This window comes from Mustela lutreola, chromosome 3 (assembly GCF_030435805.1).
Source record: "Mustela lutreola isolate mMusLut2 chromosome 3, mMusLut2.pri, whole genome shotgun sequence".
NCBI lineage: Eukaryota > Metazoa > Chordata > Mammalia > Carnivora > Mustelidae > Mustela > Mustela lutreola.
In genome coordinates, this window is record NC_081292.1 from 156678149 (window position 1) to 156704188 (window position 26040).

Sequence of the window (26040 nt, forward strand, 5' to 3'; positions counted from 1 at the left end):
CTCAGGTAGTGTTGTTTTATCTCAGACTTCTTGCAGGTACCAAAGAGTAAATTTTTTTTTTTGCTTTCCTATAATTATGTTTTAGTATTGAGGGTTATTTTTTGTCAGAGTATATTTCTAGCAATTTGGTTAAAAGTTGTAAATCAGTCAGAGTCTTCAAAAAATTTGTCCTGCCAAGACTGTGAAATACATTCCTACATATTCATTTTTGAATTGATGGACGGCTGACAGGCAGTAGGCAGCAGGATTGAGTACTGAACGACTTTTGTGTCAGGCTTCAGAAATTGTAGCAGTCTGATCTGTAGCACATGAGAAGTAGGAAAAGAGCAAAACCAGAAATACGTATGAGAATTTAGTTTTAAGTCAGAAAATAGCAGTGAAGAACTATTTTTATTAAGAGGAACAGAAAAATAGTAAGGTTAGGCAGCTGGAACATTAGATACCATTATAAGCAAATGAACTGATTGTTCTATAGTTTATTGAAAAGTTACCTGCTATCTTATGCCATTCAGAGTCTTAGAGGTTAATTGAAAGACCATTAAAATGGTGGAGGGTTTAGAAGGCTGGATTTATGCGGAAAGAAGAGAAAGAGGCAAAGTAGGTTTTAATGATGATGGTGCAATTTGACAGAAAGAACACTGATCTGGGAAGTGGAAGTCCTGTGGCTTACTCTGCAGTAACTCCCAGGGGTCCACGTGTCTCTAGGCAAGTGGCTTCACCTCTTTGTTCAAATTGTCCATAGCAGTAAAATGAAGGCATTGTATTGAGTTACTTTTAAGATACCCCCAGGTCAAACTTTCTAATGGCTTTTCATCTACCAGGAATACAGATAGAATGCACAGTGTATGAAGTAAGCTTTAGTAACAGAGAAATGTACAACATTTTTAAAGCTAGGGAAGAAATAGTCATAAAATTTGTGAAAATTTTATTCAGTCTATGATGTTGGCATTTGGGTGCAATGCTTATCTTCTTTTCCTTTCCTTTGCAATGCCCATTGTGTCTTGCTTATTCTTTGCGTTTTTCAAATACCAGCTGTAAAAAAAAAAAATATATATATATATATATATATATAAAAGTATGTAAATAGAAAAATTAATGCCAAGTATAATTTCTTCTGGGGAGTTCACTGGTTTCCTTTCAGCCTGCCCCACTTCTTCTCAAATCTTGTTTGCATGCCAATTTTATGTTTCTTTGCAAACCCTGTTATAGTTTTTGCAAAAAAGTGGAGGCAAAAGGAAAAGACAATTAGAAAATTAAATAAAACTAACAGACTACCAGTACTTAAGAAGAAAGTAACACAGAATTACATTCCTATCTAAACCTAAATCTGTCAGGCACCCATGGAATTAGAGTTTGGTAAGCAAGGATTAGATGATCTTCAAAATCCCATTTAGTTCATGGTTTCCATGACTTGATTCTCGCTCACAAGGAAATCACATTTCAAATGTGATGTGGAAAAGGGAAATTTACACTAAGCCAGGTGGTTCATTTGAAAATGACTAGAGCTGTATTACCTCTCAGTGTGTCCCTAAACATTCCAAGCATTTTCAAGTACATTGTTTTTCCTGGGGAGTTCACTGATTTAGGTGGTTTGATTTTCCATTTGTTCCTTGGGGGAGTGAACCATGTTCCAAAAGCTAAACCATTAAGCAAAGGAGAGCAAACAGTAAGTGATACAGTAGAGAGTAACAAATCTATAATGGTGTGCACTTGTGAACCATTTACTCTTGAAGGAAATTTTTACCCTTAGAAAAATTCAGAGACATAAGTTTAATAAAGTCATCAGTTAGCAATTACTGGAAAACAAATCAAAGTTAATTGGAGCGAATACCATTGCTCATGTGATCCCTGCATTTTGGAAAGAATATTTCAAAAGCATTTATTCTAAAAAAAAATTTACTAGAGAAGCCAACTAGTAAACCAGCTTTCTAGGCCAGGGGAAGGTGGGAGTGAACAGCCTGGCAAAAAAAACACCTTGCAATCCGTGGTTCAGGGAGTAAAACTCTGAGTCTGTTTTCTGGAGTGAAGAGGGAAGGAAACATTCCATTTTTGGCTATGTATCAGTTGTGTAATATGTACAGAACTTTTTTACCAGGTGTATGAGTGAGACAGATATGTAACACAAACCAACTTTGCCCCTATGATTGCTGTTATATAGGGAAATGAAATTCAGTAGCATGAGAAAGACCTAGGGAATATTAACAATCTGCTTACAGAGAGGGAAAGTGTTGTCCTACACACTGATTATGAGTTGAATATCATATCATAGATAGGAGTGACAGATCGATACAATCTGGCTTTTCCTTCATTCACTTTCTTAGCTTGTGGCTAGGAGCCAGTGATATTTTCTGCTGTCTTTGTTCCTCACTCCACACGTGCTCTGGAAGGCAGTAGCGATGCTTTCCTTTCTTTGCCGAGCCATGATCAGTGCTTCTCTGAGGTCCTAGTGAGAATTTTAATCAGTCCTGGCCAGTAATTACTGTCTCTCTGCAGATGCATCTCATATACAGACTTCATTTTTATTCTTCTCCAGTATTACAGAAGAGGGTGGTGCTGAAATTCTCCTTGTTATAGGGTTTGTCGGCTGAAGTTGAACTACCAGCAGGGAAAACATAAAATGCTTCCTTTGTTTTTTCCATAAAATGGTATATTTTCCCTTCCTTTTCTCTTTTCTGTAAAATGGTGGAAACTTTTTTTCGGACACTGCTAACCTAAAGCAGATATTTTAGTGATTACCTACACTTTAGTGTTCCCCCTCCATGATCCCAAGAACTTTTAATATTTTACCCCTTCTACTTTGTGTATTTTCTTCTTGGTCTGAACAAAAGAAATTGGTCAGGAACAACGGCTATTTTACCATCTAGTGAATCCTTAAGTATTCGACTGTTCCTCTACCACACTTCTGAGTGCCTCACCAAATGAACTTATGAGATAGCTTGAAATAAAATTCTTATTTTGAGTAATTTTTATCTGCTCCGTCTCCCTCCATGTCACCTCCGAAACCTCCATGTGACATCTAATCAACTGAACTCTCTGTTCTAAAAATCGTATTTTTTCATATTTTATTTATTTTATTTTTATTTATTTATTTATTTATTTATATTTATTTAAATTTTACTAAACTAACACGTTGTTTAAGCCTATGAAGGTGACAAATATATATATATAATGGGGTTCTCATCCTAAAGTGTCATTGTTTCCATTTTTTCATCCTAAAAAAGTTCTCTGCTATTCAAATAAGCATCTAGAATATATGGTGTTGTGTCAAGGGCTGTGAGAATGGGGCAGATACTAAATTTTATAGCAGTTCAGTAGTACCAGTGAGATATGCTTGTGGCCACCATCAGGAATATTTCACAGAGGATATGGTATTTGGACTTAGCTCTTAGCAGTGAGGGAAATTTCAATGAATAGAAATGGGGATTGGGTTTTAGGAAGAAAGGACAGTTTAAACAAAGATGCAGAGGTATGGCAGTGCTAGATGTATTCTCAGGAGTAAGGCTTATATGTCTTGGGGCCTCTAAATTTATTTAAATTAAAAGTTAAGAGAGGAAGATTAGATGAGAACTAGATAGTGAGTGAATTTTTAATGCAAGTCTAAGAAGTCTAAACTTAAATTTAGTAGGCCTGTGCTTTGACACATTTGGATAGGAATAGTTACATTGACAAGACTGTACATAGGGAGACCTGTTGCCTGCCATTTTGTTGTGTTGAAGGCTGAACCCAGGGCCCGAGCTTGGAAGAGGCAGGTAGGGGGTCAGATGTTAGACATTCAAGAGGCAGAGTGACAAAAACATGAGGTTCAATCAAATAGAAACAGAGAAGTCTGAGACAAATGAAATGAAATGAGAAGCTGTGTTCCATAGCATCTAGGCTAGGGGAATCTAGTTTAATGTGTGTAGCGTGGAGCACTGAGGGCCTATGTTGTGTAAAAAGCGCCCTGGCTGCACTCCTTCCGTTCTAAGGCATATCTTTTTCACAGTTTACAATTCTGATATTAGGATGCTTCCTACAAGCTATGGGTACATTTAAGGTAGAAGTGTTCCTTGAAAAATATAGTAAGTCCATGGTACATCTTGCAGTTGATGGTGCCTTACCATCATAGAAAAAAAGTAGAATATGTATATTAGTGCTATATTACATTTCCCTTTCAAACTGCCAAATTATTTCATACTCATTACAATTAAGCCAAACAATCCAGAAAACCTAAATTACATTTGAGTATTAAAAACACAGTAAATATTATTCATCAAATACCTACATTGCCCACAGTAAAGAATCACCAGGAGAATAAATCAACTGCCAGAGCTTTGGGCAGGTTATGAATGTATTCATCAAATGCTTACTGAGCAGCTCTTATGAGAAAGTCACTCTTCCAAGTGCTAGAAGGTTACAAAGATGAATGAGGAAAAAACTGCCTTGGGGTGGGGGTGGGGAGGTGAACTCACAACTTATTAAGGGAGAAGAGAAAATGTAATTCATCATAAGAGAGATCTCCAAGTTGGGTTTTGGATGCCCTAAGAAGGTGATGTTCATATTTGCTTGGGGATATCAGGCAAGGCTTCATGAAGGATATGGCATTTAAGTCAGACCTGGGAAAATGGGTAGGATTCTATCCTCCAGATAGAGTTAGAGTAGGTAAATTCAGGTGAACAATGAGTAGTGAACAAAGGTGAGAGGGTGGACAGAGTGCCTGGGTGGCTCAGTCATTAAGCATCTGCCTTCAGCTAAGGTCATGACCCCAGGGTCCTGGGATCCAACCCCGTGTCAGGCCCCCTGCTTGGTGGGAAGCCTGCTTCTCCCTTTCCCACTCCCCTTGCTTGTGTGCCTTCTCTCACTGTGTCTATCTCTGCCAAATAAATAAATGAAATCTTTAAAAAGAAAAAAAAGGTAAGAAGGTGGACAAAAAACGTTTGTATGAAATAAAAACAGCAACACAGGGTAGCGGTAAGGCAAATAGGAGTACCAATAATGATGATTGTGGGAGGCATTTATTGAACAATACTATTGCCTGAGTACTCTTGTGTTTTACTAGGTGATATGTGGTATACTTGGTCCTGTTTTATAGGTGAGGAAAATAAAGCACATATCTGTCCAGGGGCCTAAGAGCTCAAGCTGAACAGGGTGACCTTACTCCTTTCATAGCAGTGTACGTGTAAGGTCACACACAGGGACACACAGCTGTGAAAGGGTGCTGGGCACAGGCCAGGGAAGGTGCTGAAAACTATTTGAAGTCCTCTGAAGTTTAGTCTGTAGCTGATGTGATGGCATTCATACAACTTCCACACTGGTGTGTGTAATGGTATTGGACCAAAATCGTTTTTAGAAATATTGTACTAGAAGAGTATAGGTTGTGTGTCAAATGCCAGTACCTTCCAGGGAACTTTAAGACCCTCAAATTCCTGTAAGACTATAATCTCATAGAACTTTTCCATTTCCTATGTCATTTATTTTGATCCTCATAATGATGTGGCATTCCTCCCTGCCTTGGGTCAATGGAGAAACATACTCCCAACTGGCACTGACTTTGCCAAAGCCCTAAAACTGGTAGGTGGTAGAATTGGGAAAGGAAGCAAGATCTTCTGGAGCCTAGATCGCTACTACTGTATTTACTCAATCCTTGCTTACTTTTATCTTAATAATTAAGATACTTTTATCTTTTAATTTAATTTATCTAAATTACTCAAATTAATTCAAATTATTATTTACATGAATAAATAATTTAAATGGATATAATTATCTTAATTAATTAACTTCCTTTTATCTTGACAATTCCTCTTTACAATCAGAGTTGTAAATGGGTGTACAAATAGTGATAGATGAGCTTGCTCAACACTGGAAGTCAGCACTCTTTGACATAGATCGCATCCTTGCCCAACAAGACAAGTGGTCTGCTTTCTTTCTGGCTGCCACTGGCAAGACCATGTAATCAGGTGCTTGTCCAGAGAAGCAGTAGGTTCTGTATTTTTCCACTGGTGAGTAGGGAAATGCCCTAGCTGGCTGCCTCTGGTGACTTAGTGTCCAGCCTTCATGGCAATTTCCCAAGGCTTTTGTTTTGGTAACCAGTCCAGCTGTCCACCTATCTTAGATTAAATCATTCATTTACACAACCTTCCTGCCAGCCCCACCCAGGTCATTAGCAAAAAAAAGAATGTTCAGAGCTTGGCTAAAGAGAAAGTGTCATTGTTTCCAAGTTCAGCATGATTCTTTGTCATGAATTTGTGTATAAAATGTCAATACTTGTGACTTCCAAGCCCTTTCATTGTGTTCTGAGTCAATATGCAGACCAAAGAGGTGATGAGTGATCACCTGCTCTTGAGACTGACAGCACGTTTCACCTTTGACCTTGTTATACGATCTCTAAATACAGGAAGAATGGATGCGTAGGAGTTTCCTAGGGCTGCCATGACAAATGACCACAAACTTAGTGGCTTAGCTTAGAATTTTTTTCTTTCATATTTCCAGAAACTAGAAGGCTGAAATCAAGGTGACATCAGGGCCAGGCACCCTTTGAGACTCTGGGTTAAGCCCTTTCTTGCCTCTTCCCAGCTTCTGTTGGTGGCCATTCATTCCTGGTATTCATTGACTTGCAACTACAAAGCTTACCATCTCAAATCTGCCTCTGTCACCTTGTTTGATTCCTGTGTGTCTCCCTTCAACGTGATGTTGTCTTCTTATAAGGACACCAGTCATCACACTGGGTTAGGGCCCACCCAACTTCTCATCTTATCGTGATTATATCTGCAAGGCCCTAAGACTTCAACATATCTTTTTGGGAGACACAATTCAAATAACTAACAATTGGCACTCTTTCTTTTATTATGGTTAATATATACAAATCATATCACTATCTGATTGCAAATTTCTTGGGCGAATGAGCTGAGCTACAGTAGAGGAAATACTTGACTCCTCTTTGATAAACCCTGGTATTTTTTAGAATTATTGTTTTGTTTGCTATCATACTGAAACTTTTTTCTATTATCTACCTGGATTCTGATCTCCATGAGGGCAGAGGTCATACCTGGTTCATCTTTATGTCCCCACAGTGGTAGAGCAATTTTGTGGAAGCAATATTGACCAGTGGTTTACACTGTTGTCATTCAAAGTGTATGATGTGGATTTTAATTTTGGCTGTCCTAGGTATAACATTATTTGACTTTGTTAGCTTCAGTATCATCTGAAAGAGGATGATAAATATAATACCATTCTCATGGGTTTCTGAGAGTAAATACTTCAGGACATCACTTAGCTATTACTATGATTATATATTCAGTAAATGCTTACAGAATTGAAGGACAGCAAGTAGTCTAGTCATAGTTCTGCCATGAAATTATCTCTTCAGTGAGACTTACATTTCCTAGGCCTTAGTTTTTTTTTGTCTGTTTGTTTGTTTAACCTGAAAATTAAGGGAGTTAGATGAGATGGCTCTCAGTCTTCCTATGACTTCAAGGATTTTTTTTTTTCAGTTCTATATTTAGTGGATTCTATAGTGAAGATTCTAACAAATACTATGGATTTACCAAAGAGGGATGCATTGTTATTGGTTTGTCTCCTATGCTCACTACCTATGCTGTATCTACTTGAATTTATTATTTTAATTAAATAAAGTTGGGAAAAATATATTGGTGCCCATTGTTAGTCAGGCTCTGTGCTAAGTTATGGGCACATAGAAAGAAAGAACAAATATACGATTCCTCTCTGTATTACATTTGAATCTCTGAGAAATTAAGAGTTCATGTCTCTTTTTCTTATTGTAAGTATACAGGAATAGAAGTAAGATAGAGGATTCTGATATTTCAAGAAGCTACCTTATTACTCTTCTGTAGTTCCCTCTGCTGCTCACATACGCACATGTATACCCCACCTCTCAAGACTCTAAAGACAAAAATGGAGAAGGTGAGGAACATTCCATTAAGTTGTTCCCTTCTAGTCTCTCTGCTGACTCTCTTAGTATTGTCAAAGGCAAGTCCCTTACAGGTGGCAGGGTTGATCCAGACAGCTCTGGATGTTCAGTACAGTGGAGAGTTGTCCACTTGGAGAACTCCTAGGCAAACACTCTCTACAGAGTTGTTCCATTTGGATGTGACTTATTTAACTTCTTTATCCGTGCAGTTGGGAATAGTTGGGGCCTCTCCAGTACGTAATATGTGTGCTGACATTTGGAGAGAGAGAGAGAAGGACAAGACACCTGAAATTTGATGAGGAGAGCACTGTTTCAGGCAGAGGGGAGAGTGAATGCAAAAAGCCATGAGCAGAAACTGCCTTCTGTTGGAGGGTCAGAGGAAAGGCCCCTGTAACCAGGATGTGGTGTGATACGAGGTCATTGGATCTACTAAAACATACACAATCTTAAAGGACAGGCTAAGGAGTTCGGATTTTATTCAAAGGTCAGGAGGAAATTACCTACCTGTTAGGTAGGTATTTTATTTTTCCCAGTAGTACACAAAATTCCAGTCTCAAATACGCTTCTGGTTTTCTAAGAAACTACTTTCTAACCACCCCCAACCTTTCCCTGTTCTGTAGGGCTGGCACTGCCCACAGGCCCTGGGCAACTGAAGAAAAAACCGAGCACCAAGAGTGACGCAGGGTGTGTAGCTAAGGAAAGAGGAAGGAACACTATTACTTGTTTACCTTGAATTTTGATGAAAGATTTGGATTTTGAAATGGAACTCTGCGTGTGTTGTGGGGAAGGGAAAGGGTGTTAAATGACTAATGAGAACTGAACTAGGCAGCTGAGAAATACCCTTTACCTGCATAAAAATTGGTGGCCTGTGATTGTGTTCGTCTCCTTTGCTATACCGTTGTGGGGACTTCAGTAGTCCTTCCTGAAGAAGAAGTCTACTTGGTGGAAAGAAAATGATAAGGAAATATGAAAGAATTTCCTAAATGGGTGAAAAAAATCCCATTAAGCAAACGAAAATGTTAGCTCATCAACAAACAGCAAACATCCAATAATTCTCATTGACAAACAACTGCGAGGACCCAGAAAATGCAAAGATATTATTATCAACAAAATATGATTGACTTTTAAAAATTCTCTGTGAATTATTGGTATTTTTTTTTTAAGATTTTATTTTATTTGTTAGAGAGAAAGAGAGAGACGGAGCACAAGCACAGGCAGACAGAGTGGCAGGCTAGAGGCAGAGGGAGAAGCAGGCTCCTTGCCGAGCAAGGAGCCTGATGTGCGACTCAATCCCAGGACGCTGGGATCATGACCTGAGCTGAAGGCAGAGGCTTACCCCACTGAGCCACCCAGGCAGCCCTGAATTATTGGTATTTTTAAACCTGACCAACTAATATATGAACACATACTTACTATAAAAGGTTCAAACCATACGTAGAATAAATTTTGTCAGTCTTGCTTCACACTGTTCCCTCCCTGCCCCCAGTCCCCTTCTCCAGAGGGAACCACTACTCACAGGTTGGCACGTATCTGTGCAGAGGTGTTTTATTTTTTTTTAGGTTTATATATGTTAGAGCACACATTTGTATGTGATCTTTCTTTAAGGAAAAAGCATGGGATTCTATTACATTGTTCTTTTCTCTTGCTTTATTTGCCTTAACGCTATTTATGCATAAGGATGACTCTTTTATATTTTCTAATGGGTGTAGAATATTACATGGAATTACCATTACTTATTTAGACACTTCTCAGTTGATATACATTTAAAACTCCAATTTTTCAAAATTACAAGCAATGCCACAAGAAACCTTTTTGCACTGTTTTCTGCATGTGTAAGAGTACTTCTGTGGGGTAAATTCTTAGAAGTAGGATTCCTGGTATGCATGCTTTAATTTCAAAACTGTCACATTACTAATAAAGCTTTATTGATTTACATTCCTACAAAGTGTGAAAAGCCCACTTAATTGTAACTTTACCAATACTAGACATGACCCATTTTTATTTATTGTTCATCTGGTGAGCAAAAATTTGCATCTATTATTTCAAGTTTAGTTTCCTCATTGCTAACATGTTTGAATATCCTTTAATAAATGTGCCGATGCTTTGTATTTCTCTTGCAGATTATCTGTTCACAGCTTTTGCTCATTCAAGTACTTTTTTGTAAAGTGTAACTTTAAGCACTCTTTATAAATTATGGCATTAATCTAATGGTATATCACAAAAAATTTCTTGTTATCTGCCCCTCTTTAACTTATGTAAATTATAGCTTTTAGTAAACACAGATTTTTAATCTTTATGTTGCTAACACTCTCTGGACTTTTGTACTGTTAGAAAAACCATTCCCAACCTAACGTTATTAAAATATTCTGTATTTTCTGTTATTATTTCACCTATGTAAAATTAATTTTATATTTAACTGTTTAAGCCATCTTGAATTTATTATTGTATTGTAATAAAAGACTATGACTTAATTTTTTCCAGGTGGGTACCAACTCCATTTATTGAAAGGTCTACTCTTCTCCTAATGAAATAAATTACCTTGATGATACGATACATTTCTGAATATACATGGATATGTTTTGGGAATCTCTATTCATTTGCCAATGTTATATTTGTTAACATTCTTTTTATTGAGCTATTCTACGTGACAGTTTTAACTCTTATAATATCTTTTGATACAAGTAAGGCAGTTTTCTCAATGCCCATTCTCACCCACCACTATTATTTTCAAATTCTTCCTGGCTAGTCTTGTGCACTTTCTTGTTCAGATGAGGCTATGAATGTATGTCAAATGTGAAAAAGAAACCAGCCAAACCTGTGGGGAGTTTGATTTGCAGTACATTGGCTACCTTAGGAAGCGGGGATAATAGCTTTATAAGAAGGACTCTTCTCATATAAGAACATGGTATTCCTTTTTCTTAGGTTAGACTTTATAAACTTCATCAAATCTTAAACACCCAAGGTTCATTTCTATTTTATAGCTTTTGGCTATTTTGATTATATTTCTTTCCCCCCATTAATACAGTTCTTTTCATCCATTGCTGCAGTATGATAAATTCATTTCTTTTTATATGTTGTTCTTTGAATCCTACACTTAAAATCATCGAAGTCTATTCTTCGGTGGATTGTGGTTTGTCTTAAATATTCTAGTTATGCAACCATATCATCACTAAAGCTTACAGTTTTGTCTTTTTACACATTTTCTACCTCCTATCTGTGAAGCAAGGTACGACAGTGACAGGCACGAAGGCTATTGTCATCACCGTCTTCTTTCTCACTCCAGTGGAAACACATGTCAACACTGAGGGTGATATTTGGTGGGTGTTTCTGGCAGATACTCTTCATTATGTTAAAAAAGTTTTCCTCCCCTATTCCTACTTGGAGTTTTCAAATCCCTACTTGGGATTTTCCAAAGCAAAGATGAATCTTGATAGATTTACCATCTATTGCCATCTATTACCATCTATTACCATCCAGCAACTTAGTGATTTCTGTTAATATTTTATGTCCTAATGTTGAACAATCCTTGTTTTCCTGGAATACTTCCTACTTAGTTGAGAGGCATTATTTTTAATTCACTAGTGGACTCAATTTGATTTTTTTTTCCAATTTTATTTATTTACTTGACAGACAGAGATCACAAGTAGGCAGAGAGGCAGGCAGAGAGAGAGAGGAGGAAGCAGGCTCCCTGTTGAGCAGAGAGCCTGATGCGGGGCTTGATCCCAGGATCCTGAGATCATGACTTGAGCCGAAGGCAGAGGCTTTAACCCACTGAGCCAATCAGACTCCCCATAATTAGATATTTTAATTAGGACATTTGTGTCAGAATTAATAAGTGAGATTGACTAAATTTTCTCCTTCTCTTTCTCCCCTTCTGTTTTTTCCCCCTTCCCTCTCCTTTCTCCCTCCTGTCTGTCCTTTCCTCCTTCCAGCCTTCCTTACTTTTCTCCCTCTGTATCTAGTTTAAGATCAGATTAGTTAGCTTTATAGAATGCATCTTGTTTTATGCTCTGTGACAATTAATATAAAACTATCCCTATCTTGAAAAACTGGCATAGCACTGACAATCACCTGGACCTCGATATTTTTTTTTAAAGATTTTATTTATTTGACAGAGAGAGAGATCACAAGTAGGCAGAGAGGCAGGCAGAGGATGAGGGGGAAGCAGGCTCCCTGCTGAGCAGAGAGCCCAAAGCAGGGCTGGATCCCAGGACCCTGAGATCATGACCTGAGTCAAAGGCAGAGGCTTAACTCGTTGAGCCACCCAGGTGCCCCTGGACCTCAATATTTTTTAAAGGTTAGACCTCTGGCTACTTTCTCAATTTCTTCTATGATTTTTGGTCTATTTATGATTTCTATCTCATTTCTCTCTCTCCCTCTCCTTCTCACTCACACACACACACACACACACACACGCATGCATATATATGGATACACACATATGTATATATAATCTATTTATAAATATTTTATCTTCTTGCCCAAATGTTTAAGGTCCTACTCTTTGAAATGGATTTGAATAAACTCATTTCAATTAATTACTCCTATATACAAATGGAAACCACCCATTTTTTATTAGGTTTAGCTGATATTATCCACTTATTTCATGGTTATTAGAGCAATAATATCTATATATAGAGATATACATATATATGTATGTTGTTGTGGGTAAGATAATACCTCTCAAGCAAGGAAAGTACTCATAATAGGTGGCCACTCTATTTCTCTTAGAGATTTAATACTTCTCAGAAAGGCATCTTCATTTCATAGGATGACATTTTTGGGATGCAAATGTACCTCAATTTGGTTAAACCTTCTCTACCTCTGTCTTAATAAATTCACGAAGAAAGGATTGTTTAAAAACTGTTTTCAACAAATCCTGAATTAGGAATCTTTTAACTACCGATTATGCTGGATACTGTGCATTTATGCTTAAAGAGTTTTTTTTTACTATTGTTATAGTAGTAAGAGCACCTACAGGCAGTAGCTAAGCAGAAATCCCCAAACCCAAGGCAGGACCCGCTTATGTGGATAAAGTGCCTTCTTACTAACCAGTTAGAAGAGCCTTGTCCTGGTTGGTTGTAAGGGCCTCTTCCTGATTGGTTGGAAGAACCTTGTCCTGATTGGCCAATATTGGCAGGAAACTCAGGAAGCTCATTGGTGCTTTTTGGAGCCGGGGTCCTCTGTTTTTGAGTCTGGCTTGTATATGAGGCTGTGTCCCCGCCACATCCTGGTTCTGCTCTGTAGCAGAAGCAGTTTAACAACAGCGGTAGACAGAAAGTACCTAGGTTCCCAATGTTTTTCATTTGGGGCTCATTCCCATGGACCCTGTCTCACTATTAGGGCTTTTCCCTCTAAAAGGGAGACATGTTTGGATTTTGGGAAACTCATTTGTGGACTGAGACATTCTTATAAAGTGACTTCAAAGGCTACTGATGTTCACACAGTATGAGTTGATTCTTTTCTCTCTTCTCTAAGCCTGTTGTTTTTATTCAATTTTAATCTTTTAACCCAAGAAAACCATGTGGTACAAGCAGGAGCACAGTCTAAAGCAAATAAATGCAGAACTACTGTGGTTAAGATCAGGGCTGGAAATCGCAGAAGCTGTCACGTCTACTTTCTTCTTTTCTCCAGGTTACAAAAAGGATCTGCTTATATTTGGAGGAGTACACTCGTTAAATTATGATAGAGACTGTCTCCTAAAGACTTGTCTTCTTTACCTACAGAGCATTTTGTATAGATAACATTGACACATCTGCAAAGATGCCATAAAAACCCTATACACATACGTATTATCTCCAAGTGGCCCACGTATAACTTTATAGCTTTAACATGGAACCTCCCAGAGATCGATCTTTGTTTGGCATGTTTCACTACACTCAGATGACTCGCCCTAAACCTGAAGAGGTTAAGGCAAAATAAATAAATAAATAGATAGATAGATAGATAAATAAATAAAATTAAAAAAGAAATTAAAGATGCAGTTAATGATTTTTCTATGTGATAAATACACAAAATGAATGTATCAAGATCATGTACTTTTACACTTAAAAGAAGGCTTAAAATTATCCTACTGAGTGGATTCATGAAACACTGATCTAGATAATCTGTTTAAGGCCCCAGATTCAGTAGCTAAATCTCTTGGCTGATACTATAATCTACCCATAGCTTCATGATTTGATTAGATTAAGCTTTAAAAGATCAGAAAATTGTTTCCTTGCACTTGTAGTAAAACATAATAGATATGGGGCACCTGGATAGCTCAGTAGCTTAAAGCCTCTGCCTTCAGCTGAGTTCATGATCCCAAAGTCCTGTGATCAAGACCCGAATCAGGCTCTCTGCTCAGCAGGGAACCTGCTTCTCTGTCTCTGCCTGCCTTTCTGCCCACTTGTGATCTCTGTCAAATAAATAAATAAAATCTTTTAAAAAGCCATTATGGATATGATCTAGTGTTAGCTATTATTTATATTAGATTTAAAGTTGTATGCATATGTATGTGTGGTTTTATGTCACAACTCTAAGCTAATATTTGGTTTGTACCCACATTAAGATTTCCCATACAGGGACTTCATGACCTCTTTTTCTGTTATTTCCCTTTCCTGAGTTTGCTATTTTTCAGAACTAGGCCGGATTGTAATTTACCCTTTTCTGAAAAAGGCTCCCCTCCTCTTTCAGGAATGCTCTCAGAATCCCAGTGACCCACCCTGAGTGTTTGGGGAAGATAGAGAGCCCCATCTACCCAGTTCGGTAATTCAAATAAGGTGAGAAATAGGACAAAACAGTGGTCACTGGTGGTTGGCTCTCAGATAGGAGAGTAACCTTACCAAACTAAATCTACTTTACACAAATTCAAATATAAAAGAATCAAATATTGTCTGGAGGACTTTATCCTGTCTCTTTTGTCAGTCCATGTAACCAAATATGGGCTTCCTATACAAAGAAAGACAAAATTATAAATAAAAAAAATAAGCAAAATGAAAAACCTAACCGAAACAAAACCCTATGGTATTATTCCAGGAACCCAATAAAGGCCTTCTGTGCAAATAAAGGCAAAGGGCCAAAAAAAAGCCCAAACTCAACAACTATCTTAAATCTGAAGGACACAAAGAAATTCTTATTTTTTGAACAACTTACTTCTCTCCCATATCTACACTAATGAAGAGGTGAATTGGGCTAAAGGTAATCTAGAAATTTCAGACATTGGCTCTGCAATGCTTTGCAAGCATAATCTGCCTGGTATATGACAGTAAGGATTTTCACATATATTCTAGCCTCTAGACTGCTCTCAGATAGATGAGGGCATTCTTGCTGCATATAGGAGCATTTGGTAGTAGATAATTATGTAGAGAATTCAAGCAATTTCCTCTGAAGTTGTTCCTTTGAATTTTTATTACTTAAAACTCAGTAGTAATACTTTACATTGTATCAAGTGCTATGCTTGGACTATTTGATCTGTTTCTCCCTACATATTTTTATTTTAGATATGTAAAAACTGAGGTTTAGAGAGCATATTAGTCAGCTTGGACCAATACCACAGACTAGGCAGCTTAAACAACTAAATTTTATTAGAGTTAGTATGGTTTATTATAGCTGGGAAGTCAAAGTATCTGAGTTCCTTGTGAGAGCCCTCTTTCTGGCTTGCAGAAAACTACCCCCTCTCTATTCCTCACATGGCAAAGAGACAGAGAGCAAGCTAGCAAGCACTAGCTCTCTGATGTCTCTTCTTAGAAAGACATTAATCCTATGGGGTCATGACTCCATGCTATGATTTTATTTAATTTTAATTACTTCCTTAATTATAGGTCCTATCTCCAAATACAGTCACCTTGGGGTTTGGAGCTTCCATACATGACTGTAGAGGGACACAATTCAGGCCAAAGCAGAAAGATTAAGTGACTTTCACAAGGTCATAGTACTGTTGAATAGTAGAGCCTGGATTTGAGCAGTTAGGCACTGAAACCCCTGTTGTCAACCTTCCTATAACTGTCTGTGAGTCTCATAGAGGTTACAGAGTTGGCCAAGTTTGTCTTCTAGAACTCTGCCTTTCTGTGTTCTGTACTTTTGTCATACCCTTCTCATCTGCTCTAGTACAACATCTCCATGTTCCAGCTCCTCAGGATTCATCTAATTTGTACTAAAGATTGATTCATTCCAAGAGTATTTGCATATTTATGAACAAAATGCCTCAAATAAGAATACCCGTCCTGCCAATAATGGGATGTTAGCTTTCTGAATAGATGAGAAACATATTTTAGAAGAGATTCTTTTCAAATCTCTCAGATTACTCCTTACAGAAGATTGTGGCACTTTGGAATATGAGTGCGTAATACAAACATTTTCGGCTAGTTTAGTTTTTCTTCTTTGTTGCCTTAGAAGAATATTATTTAATTCATTCTGTTAAATATCTACTTCCCTGTCCTTTTCTTTTTAGTAACAAATATTTCTAGCACCTAGATCAGGCACCTTGCTCAGCAGGGGAGTCTGCTTCTCCTTCTTCCTCTGCCCCCCATTCACAGGCTTGCTCTCTCTCTCTCTCATTTTCTCTCTCAAATAAATAAATAAAATCTTTAAAAACAACAACAACAACCAAAACCCCAAACATTTCTTGAACACTTTCTATACATAGGACATGAATATAAATTTAAAGATACAAAATGGCCCTTGCTTTCAAAGTATAATTTAAGTATAACATGCTAAGTCTCAGAGAAAGATCTAAGAAAAAGTAATATGACATTTCAGAGAATGAATTTAGATAGAACTGCAATTTTCAAAAGTTTTATTTTATTTTATGAACACTGAGGCATTTCTGAAATCTTTTGAGTAGGTAGATGGCTTTATCTGAATCACTTTTAGAATCACCTTTATAATATAAAGGGGAGGATGAAGAGGAAGAGAGTTCAGAACACTGTAATTGTCCTGAGGTAAATTCTATAGAAAAAAGTAGTTTTAAATAGTAGAACACATTTGTGAGTCTAGTGTTTGAGGCTTGAAGTCATATTTGTATAAAAAGTTTAGTGTTTCCCCACATTTTATCATAAACTATATGGGATGTTGTTCAAAATATTTAGTAATTGGTATGACACAGGACTTTAACAATCAGAACAGGGAACCGGCCAATCAAAATAGATTCAGTCTAAATTTATAATTAACAAATGTGACCATACTCGTATGTGCTGGTTGAATGTCAGATCTGCTTTTGTCTCTGGTTGTATAGTCATGAATCTCATGATTTGAAAAATTTTACTCCTTAAACACATTTCAGGGGCACGTCGGTAGCTCAGTGGGTTAAGCCTCTGCCTTTGGCTCAGGTCATGATCTCAGCGTCCTGGGATTGAGCCCCACATCAGGCTCTCTGCTCAGCAGGGACCTTGCTCTCTGCCTGCCTCTCTGCCTACTTGTGATCTCTCTGTCTGTCAAATAAATAAATAAAAAATCTTTAAAAAACAAACAAACAAACCACATTTCATAAATTAAGTAAAAAAAATTCATTTTCCAATTTCTTAATTTAATAATATACTTCTGTAATTTATATTAGCTTAAGATCATTATAACATACTAAATTGATACAATTTTAGCATTAATGTATGACACTTGGTTGTCAGTTGGTCTATATGGTCTTATATCAGGCAAATGTTTAATCTCCATTTGACATTTTGAAATGCTAAAATATTTACCTAACTTCATAAATCCCTAGGGGACAGGTGGACTGCTGTCCTCAATTAACAGTGTTGATTTAAGTCCTGTACCTCAGAGCCTAGAGATGTTTGAAAATCTCTCTCTCATACACACACACACTAAATATTTTCATAATTGACATATTATTTAGTTGCCAAAGTATCTATCACTCTCTTTTGTTTTATACATTTATGTTATAATATTTTACTCACCTTGTCCCTGAAGGCACACACATTTATAATCCTTGATTTAGATATTTTTGTGTTTTCAGAGACATCATTTTGTTCATGTCATAATCCAATTCCAATTATAGTGAATTATGCTGTGATCAGGTTTTAAAAATTCCTGAAGTAGCTCTATCTCTTGAAGCACTGTTAACTGAGAAGACTTTACCATTTATAGTTGGCAGGTTCTGCTTGAGCTGAATTCACCCTGACTTCCATTTTAGTTCACAACTTTCTACTCTTTTACATTCTACTTTTGACCTTCAAAATTATTTTGACAACCGCAGTTGACTTTTTGTCGTATGTAAAACTTCTCTTTTTGATTTTTGTTTTGATTCTTTCCTCTACTTGCTCTTCCTCTGAAACCAGTCCTCTTGAAACTACGTGTTCCAATCCCCCACTGGAAAGAGTATCTGTGATCTTCTGTACTTCATGATGGTGCCCTTGGCCCATCTGAGCCTTCAGGGACCAAGAGGCAACATTCTTGTGCCACCATGGTTTGCCTGATATTTTCCTGTCCTTTCCATTCTTCCCCCAGGACCACATGCTGATGCTGCATTAAAGTGCTGTCTAAGATAGGGCCAAATTTGAGCTCTGAGTGTGCTGGTCTTCCCCCTCATTGTTTCTTATAAAGATGATGGATCATTTTAGTTAGGACGAAGTAGTAGAAGGGCAACCAGAAGAATTCTGAATGGTTCCAGCCCAAGTGGCAGACATAATGTGTTTTTGATGAACATTAATGAGCTAGGGTGTACCTCAGGGACAGTACATAACAAGGACTCCATGAGAGACATTATGACTGGACCCTGTGCTTCTTGCTTCTATCCACAAAACTCAGTGTCTGCATACCCTGACTTTGACACTGCACTGCCACAGTGAGTAGGAGAAAGTGTGGGTAACACATGGCAGAACTTGGGGAAATTTTTCTTTCTTCCTTTAAAAAAAAAAAGGCAGATGGTGTTTAGAACACAACTTGCCGTAGAACATAAAAGCATGAGAGTTCTGGCTGTTTGAAAGAGAAAAAAAATAAGTTGCTGTTTTTTAATGGTAAAACTAGTTTCTTCCAGGAGCTTAAAGAAAAAAAAAAAAAAAAAACACTTTGAGAAATGGGAGTGAACTGCAAGATAGGGTTTGTGTAACAAGTACCTAAAACCACAGAAGTCACATGGGCTCTTTCTGCTTTGCTACTTTTGACTGCTTGTCAGCGAATTAGACTTTTAGCTTCCCCTGTCCCGCAAGGCCACTCAACCATGTGCGAGCTGGAGTAATCTTTATTCACAATGTCTTTACAAAGGCTCACACAACAGGGTAGCAATGGCAATTTGGCGGACTACTGTGCTGGTCCAGTGTTTAGTTCTTACCCCCAGCTCAAGGGCAGCTTGCAAATGGATGATAATAGACGGATTCAAATGCTGGCTGACACTGTGGCTACTTTGCCTCGGGGAAGAAAGCAGGTATGATTACTGTTTTGTATTTTCTAAGTGTTCACGTTCTCTTGAGCGCAGAGTTGATATATTTGTCTGGCTTCACACCGAAATTGTATTTTAGAGGCTTTGGAATTAGTCACGAAGAGTATGGGTGAGGAAGGAGACAGGGAGCCCCCAGAGCTCGTGGACTAGTCCAAAAGATTTAAGACCATAATAAAAAAAATTTTTCCAGGCAAAAATTTGAAAGGAGATTGTTTTTCTCGTGTGAAGTGGTATCGAGGTAAAATGAAAATCGTTAAGTACATCGAACTTACTTAGTGCATTTAGACATGGCCAGTTTGAGAATTATTGATCTTTTCCCCCTGGATGTGTCTCATTGATTCCTTCCCTCCCAGGTGCACTCCTTGATAGTTATTTCCAATCCAAGGAGAGTACTTTTTCTTCAGGACAAATTTTGTTGACTACATTATTTTCAGTGCTGGGGCATAGACACTTTCCTAATGTTATTGGGAATTAAGGCTTTTATTGGATGTGTGAATGGCTGATTGAATACCAGCTCAGTCACTTCCTAGATGCAAGTCATTTGCCCCTCTAAGATTTAGTCTTCTTTTTTCTATAATGCTGATAACAATAGAACCACCCCAAGGAGTTCTTCTGTGGCTTAAGTGAGGAAGTGTGCAGTGCTTAACACATGACTGATGTGTGGTATGTGCTCAGTAATTATGCTATTGTTTTTCATTTTTATTGCAAGGTATTTCCCTAGAGATGAAAACTTATTTAGAAAAAACCATGTCCAGTTGAGTTTGTTTCTTTCATTCTATAATTTCCAATTTTTCAAACAATATTTTAACCTCTTCAGTTTTTGGTTATGTAACTTGTTATCATGCTGCAAGGACATATCTTATTTTAGAATTAGAATTACTTTAAAGCATGCAGTTTTGTCCTCAAATCCTACTGTGCATCACAGGCTCCTCATAAGCCTCCTAATTTCAGGATTAGAGAGTTAGGGCATAGAGGGAGAGTCATGATCTTTTCTCAGTGATGTATATAGCTGATTCCTCATTATTTTTCACAATGAAGATAAAGGCATAATTTGCCATGGCATGGAATTTTGATCTTTTTAAATCCCAAATGCTTTTATGACATTAAGCCTAATCAAATGATGAACATTTCTATCAATTTACTACTTGCCTGAAAATAAAGCAGCTGTGGGAAGTACCAGGATCTTTATTCAGGTTTCAGATATAGAGCAGTGTAGGAGGTACAGAGATGAGAAGAACACGTTTCCTGGTCTTGTAGGGTTAAAAATTCAGTAGGCAGAACCAATAGGCATTATACAACATAAATGCTCAAAGCCAAGGACATGCCTTTTAGGATAACCTTGAAGGATACATATTCCAGTGATTGAAAGGTATTCCAGAACAAGGCAATAATTAATGCCTAGGCACAGATCTGGGGGCCTTCAGGGCACCTTGAGGTAACAGCACATTACTGTGTCCAGAGGACCCAGTAAGTGTCTGTGGGAGGGGAGGGGAGACCTCAGAGCTGGGCTGCTTTACGAAACACTTGAACACTTCCCCTGATGAAGTCGTCATTTGACCAGCACAGGGAGCCACTGGGTGTGTTTGAGCAGAAGAGGGTTTTAGGAACCTCATTTGAGAAACATGGTGTGTCGGTAAGTGGGTAGGGGTGAGTGGCGAGGGCGCAACTTTTGCAGTAACTGGTGAAAGAAGAAGTGGATGAAATGGAGAGGAGACCCAGAAACTTGGGTGTGAAAGGCAGTGAAGTTGGAGGAGTCACATCTGGTTTTAAGCATGGGTGAAGACGCGCGGACTAAGAGAGGGCAAGCAGGAGGAGGTTATCGAAGGAGATAATGAGGGGGATTGAGACAGATGAAACACACTTACTGTGCATACGTATATAACACATACAAGTGAACACATACATGCACACATTCCCACGCCGATGAATTTATCTGATGTTCTCCTCTTTTTAGGTCTTTTCTTCTCCCTTTTCTTGTATTCTTTCCCATAGTAAACCCTACTCAAACAGGTTTTTCATCCTGTTGTGAGAATTACTGTAAGAAAAAAAGAAAGCAAAACAAGCCTCTTCTACATGATACTTCTGATTCTGTCCAATTATCATCAATGAGACTCGATGCAAATTTATCCCAACATTTCAGAACTTTCCAAATGGATGTTCATTTCTTTTAAGTGGTTTTGAGACAATAATCACCCATTTGGCACCGATTGAATTGCAGGCAACAAGATCCCTGTGAGGCAATCCCAGGAGCAGGTGTTTCTCTGCCCACTGTTATTTTCTACACTTTCAGGCTGACGTCAACAATTCATACTTCTCGTTATAGTTGGCTTTGGTTTCTGCAAAGCTTTATCTGGTGAGCCTCTAGTTTCAGATGAATCTTCAGAAGCATTTGGGTGTTTACACTTAGAATTGCTTAAAAATAGACTTCTGTGTGTGCATATTATCTCCATACCTGTATTTGTAGGAGGTGATAGACATCGCAGTGCAGCTTCTACTTCTGAACATGATTTCAGGGGGGGAAAAAATCCGTGCAATGGAAGACACAGTGGGAAGGAGACCAGAGGAAATGAGGAAAGGCTTTGTAAATGTGGTGATGCCAAAGGCGTAGTGATTGTGCCTGATGGGACACTCGTCTGAGGATAGTAGGTTGCATCAGGAAGGCAGTGTTCACCAAAGGCTGTCACAAGAGCCAGGGGCCTGAGGACCAGGCCAGAAGCTAGAATGTGCCACAGTAGTACCACAGGCTGCCTTTGCCTGCCAGTCTTGGGGTTATCTAATTATTGCTCCAACGCAGCTTCTGAAGGGTGATTTCACGTAAAAGCTCAGATACAGAATTTTGTTAAGTGTGTATTTCTGGGGTGGACTCCGCCCTCCAGGATCTTTCTCCTAATTTCTGGCTCCAGCCCCATCTGGAGCCAAAACTCCCAAGTGTTCCTAACTGCAGCAAAGTATTTTAAGCATCCAATGAATACTTCAGGTAGAAAACTGTAGGAATTTCACTCCAATAGAATTTGAAAAGTGTCCTCTAATCTAATATTGTGACACACCTGGAATCAAGAGCCCGCAGTTTTTCTTAGAAAAGACGCTCATGAGTCCACAATGAGACTTCTGCGGGAAGCCGCGACATATCTTTGAGTTCCTTAAGGGCACTTATGAGTTAGGAAACTGAAGTCCACTCCATTAAGCAAGTATCTTAGCATAGTCTGCAGTACCCTGCTCTCTCTCAAGGCTCCTGGCTTAAAAGGGGAACAGGGAAAAAAGCTATATTCATGGAAGACAACAGTGAGAAGGAGGCAGGGCATCTAACTTGTAGGTTTTTGAAACAGTGGAAACAAAAGAAACAGGTCTCTGTTGATAAGGAACCTCTCCCCATCCCAGGACTTTCAGGAAATGAGCACACTGAGTGGGGACCAGGAAGTAACAATCTGTTACTTAGCAGCAGAAGTGGCTACAGGATTGAACTTGGAGCTCCTCCCCGCCTGCGGCTCTTTGGCTAGCCCTAACCCCTATCTTTTGCAAACTGACAGCAGAAATATCTGGTCTTGGCATCCTACTGAAGAGGAGCACTGTGAATCACTGCACAGCAGCAAAAATTACATTTTGAATATCAATGCCTGAACTTTTAAGTCATCTCACTAAAAACAAAAGAAGAGGAATCATAAGCTCACTCCCAGGCATCTTTCTATCAGTGGCAGTGAGGGGTTAAGGAGCTTTGTCTAATCAAAGGCGGTAATTGAATGTGTAATTTGCAGGCCTGCCAGATTGCCCAACCTAGATTTCTCATATTAGATAATGTGTAATAAAAGACAGCTGTTGCCAGCATATGCTGTTCATCACACACTGGTTCCTCATTCGTGTGACTCGGTGTCATCACGGCAACCCTGAGAAAAGACTCTGGCTTTGAGGGCATTCGGGAGCACCGCCTCCACTGGTTAGATGCCAGAGCCGGACCGCGCACTCTAGGAGAAAGGCTGCAGGAAAACATCTTCCAAAGCTGAGACCTTCCATAAGGCCGCAGGCACACTTCTTCCCACTTTAGCAGGTAGTCTGGTGTGTGAACAAGGTTGAACCCTGAGAACATTCCTTTCCACATCGCCTGAGTCTGACAGCCCAGATCAAAGACAAGGAGGCTTTGTGTCAAGATGAGGCACGTGTCAGAGAATTTGATGGTTCCTAATTTATTTAAGTTCTTTTTTATTTAAATATTAGGTGCCTAAAAGAGGTTTGTCGCTTATCCAGAGTAGAAACTAATTTATAATTCGACTTAGTCTGATTTTTTTGTGTGTCACTGATAACCCAAATCAGTCAGTCCACAGGAACTGAGACTCTGCCATGCATCTCACATTGTGCTAGGCAAATATTTTCAGTCAGACAATTAGATAGAAAGGTTAGGAAGAGAAAGGTGGGGCAGTTTCCTTCTGTGTGGAGGTCTTGGATTTGTCTTCTGGACTTACAGACTTTAGATTTGAATTTAAATAGAGTGTTTTTTGTTGTTGTTGTTGTGTTTTTTTTAATTTAGAAGGCAAGTTTGCAGGTGGACCAGATGGAATCTTGAGGTTCCCATCAATGCTATGATTATTTGCCTGACAAAAGGACATTTAAAATTGCTGAGGAAAGAGTGGAAATTTTAATAACTCATTAATTCTTGCTATCATTTATTTGTTTGGCAGTTATGTATTAAGGCATTGCTATCTTTCTTTGCTTTCTTTTAGTCCTTTCTCTATGGTTCTTATTGTTTTTGGATTGAGATTTTTCTTTTTTTGTTCTTTTGTTTGTTTGATTTTCATTTGTAATGTTGCCTTGTGTTTTGGATTTTTTTAATTTAATTTTATATTTTTAATGATTGCCCTTGAGATTTTCTTGTGAATATTTAAAATCTGCTGAAGGACAAAATTGAAAAGTATTTTAACTCAGTGGATATCTTTTAAAAAAATTTCCCTTTATAGGGGCTCCCAGAACTACCTTCCTCCTTCCAAATGGCAGTACTCTCCTGACATGAGAAAGGCTCATTCTCATTTGCAAAACTGTTTCATTAAACCCTCTCAGTCGCCCTGGGAAAAAAGCACTAGATTGTGTAGCTCCATCCACTACTTAAAATGAAATGTTCTGCTTCTCAGTCACACCAAAAAAAATAAAATAAAGTAAAATAAAATAAAAATAATAAAAAAAAATAAAAAAAATTCCTCCTGAATTTGAGAATTTGATCTTTCACCACTACTTATTTACTTATATTGGTGTCTAGTAGTTTTACTTCTGTTTGTCTATTTAGCTATTTTTAAGTTTCTACTCTATTCCAGGCCCTGCTCTAGGCACTGGGGTAGAAAGTAAAATAAGTACATTCCCCAAGAGGCCCAAAGGATATCGGTAATTACGTATAGAAGAGAGGTATTTGATCCAGCATACCCCTTACATAAACACACATACTTGTCTCTCTATATACGAATATTTGAATAATATGATGACTATTGATAGCAAAAGTAGTATTTTTAGAATAGAAACCCTAGTTATGATAATAGGTAGTATAAGTAGGTATGACCTACCTAAGTACCTTAAAATCAGAAATGAGGGTAAAAGCCAAGCAGATAGAAATAATGAAAATAGATTAAGACAATGTGAGTGCAGTATTTGGGAGAGATGAGAATGCTGGCCAATGTCAAGTTCATCTCCTCCATAAGAAGGTACCATATTGCATAGCTGAGCGGTTCCTGCCCATGTGTGTGTTAGGTAGGGCAAACAGGCTGAAATAAACCATATACATTGTTGGAGGCCTTGTAAACTGAGTCCTTACAAATGGAAAACAAATACTTTTTACCAAATTTAGAAAATTTTTTGGATCTGGGACAACCTAGTGCCGTCTTCAGAATGATATACACGGTTTGAGGCCTAGAACTGAAAAGACAAGGAATTACAAAATGTAATTAATTTACACCGAATCAACAAGGGAAGATCAGCTCTTCTTTACAGTAGCTTTATTGATCAATAAGCAAATTCTGAACACCGAGCCATTTCAGAAAGTTTGTGAGAATGCTGACATTTGGTGCTAGGTAATTCAAACTCATTATCAGTGATAGAGGCTTCTCTCCGAACAAATGCCTTAATAAGGATTTTGTTTGTGCATTAATTTCTTTTATGTGTTTTTTTTTTCCTGATTTTTCATCTCCTTTTTGTCTTATTTGTAGTTGTTTGGACAATGTGTTGCTCTTCTGGCATTTTGTAATATATTCACTGATAGACAACAAGTATATCACAAGTGGCAGTGAAACACTATGGTTTAGCTAAGTAACATAAGGCGACATTTTGGGGCCCCTGGACCAAGACTTGAGAAATGGCTAATTAACTTGTGTTAATTCCTAAAGGAATAAAATAAAAACACACACAGACTCACAGCAATCACCTGAGAAACAAGATGCTTCCTTTTGCTTATTTTTCCTATTTACAAGGGTAGAATATATCCTGGAAGTTTATGTGTATATAATTTTTTTCCATAGCATGCACTGGGGGTAAGGGGCCAGTATTCATACTGTTTATAGCATTCTGAGGCTCCCTTCCTTTCTTGGCTGGAAATCTCATTGATTTTCCAAAACTATTGCAAAAATAAGTCATAAAGCAGAACTGAGATTTTGAGTCCCTGTTTTCACCTGAATTGTATTTCTTTATATGTATTGATTCTTTACAGATTATTATAGCCTTCTAAAAACAGGAACATATTGAATTTTTACAATAAATACAGTCATTTCATCAGTATCAAAAAAGTATCAAGTATTTGGGT

General features: G+C 38.0%; 1 protein-coding gene across 4 annotated transcripts in view; it reads left to right on the forward strand.

The window, feature by feature from the left end:
* Positions 1-26040, forward strand: part of CYTIP (cytohesin 1 interacting protein) — an 82435-nt gene that overhangs the window by 24613 nt on the left and 31782 nt on the right. Inside the window, exon 1 of one of the 4 annotated variants that reach the window (XM_059167285.1) lies at positions 18537-19256. The exons of 2 other annotated variants lie outside the window; for them this stretch is intronic. In XM_059167285.1, the coding sequence (XP_059023268.1) occupies positions 19083-19256 (174 nt within the window). In that variant the 5' untranslated portion in view covers positions 18537-19082. Of the gene's footprint in view, positions 1-18536; positions 19257-20796; positions 20905-26040 lie in introns of those variants that run through there. One more of the 4 variants, XM_059167286.1, reaches the window with a different exon arrangement.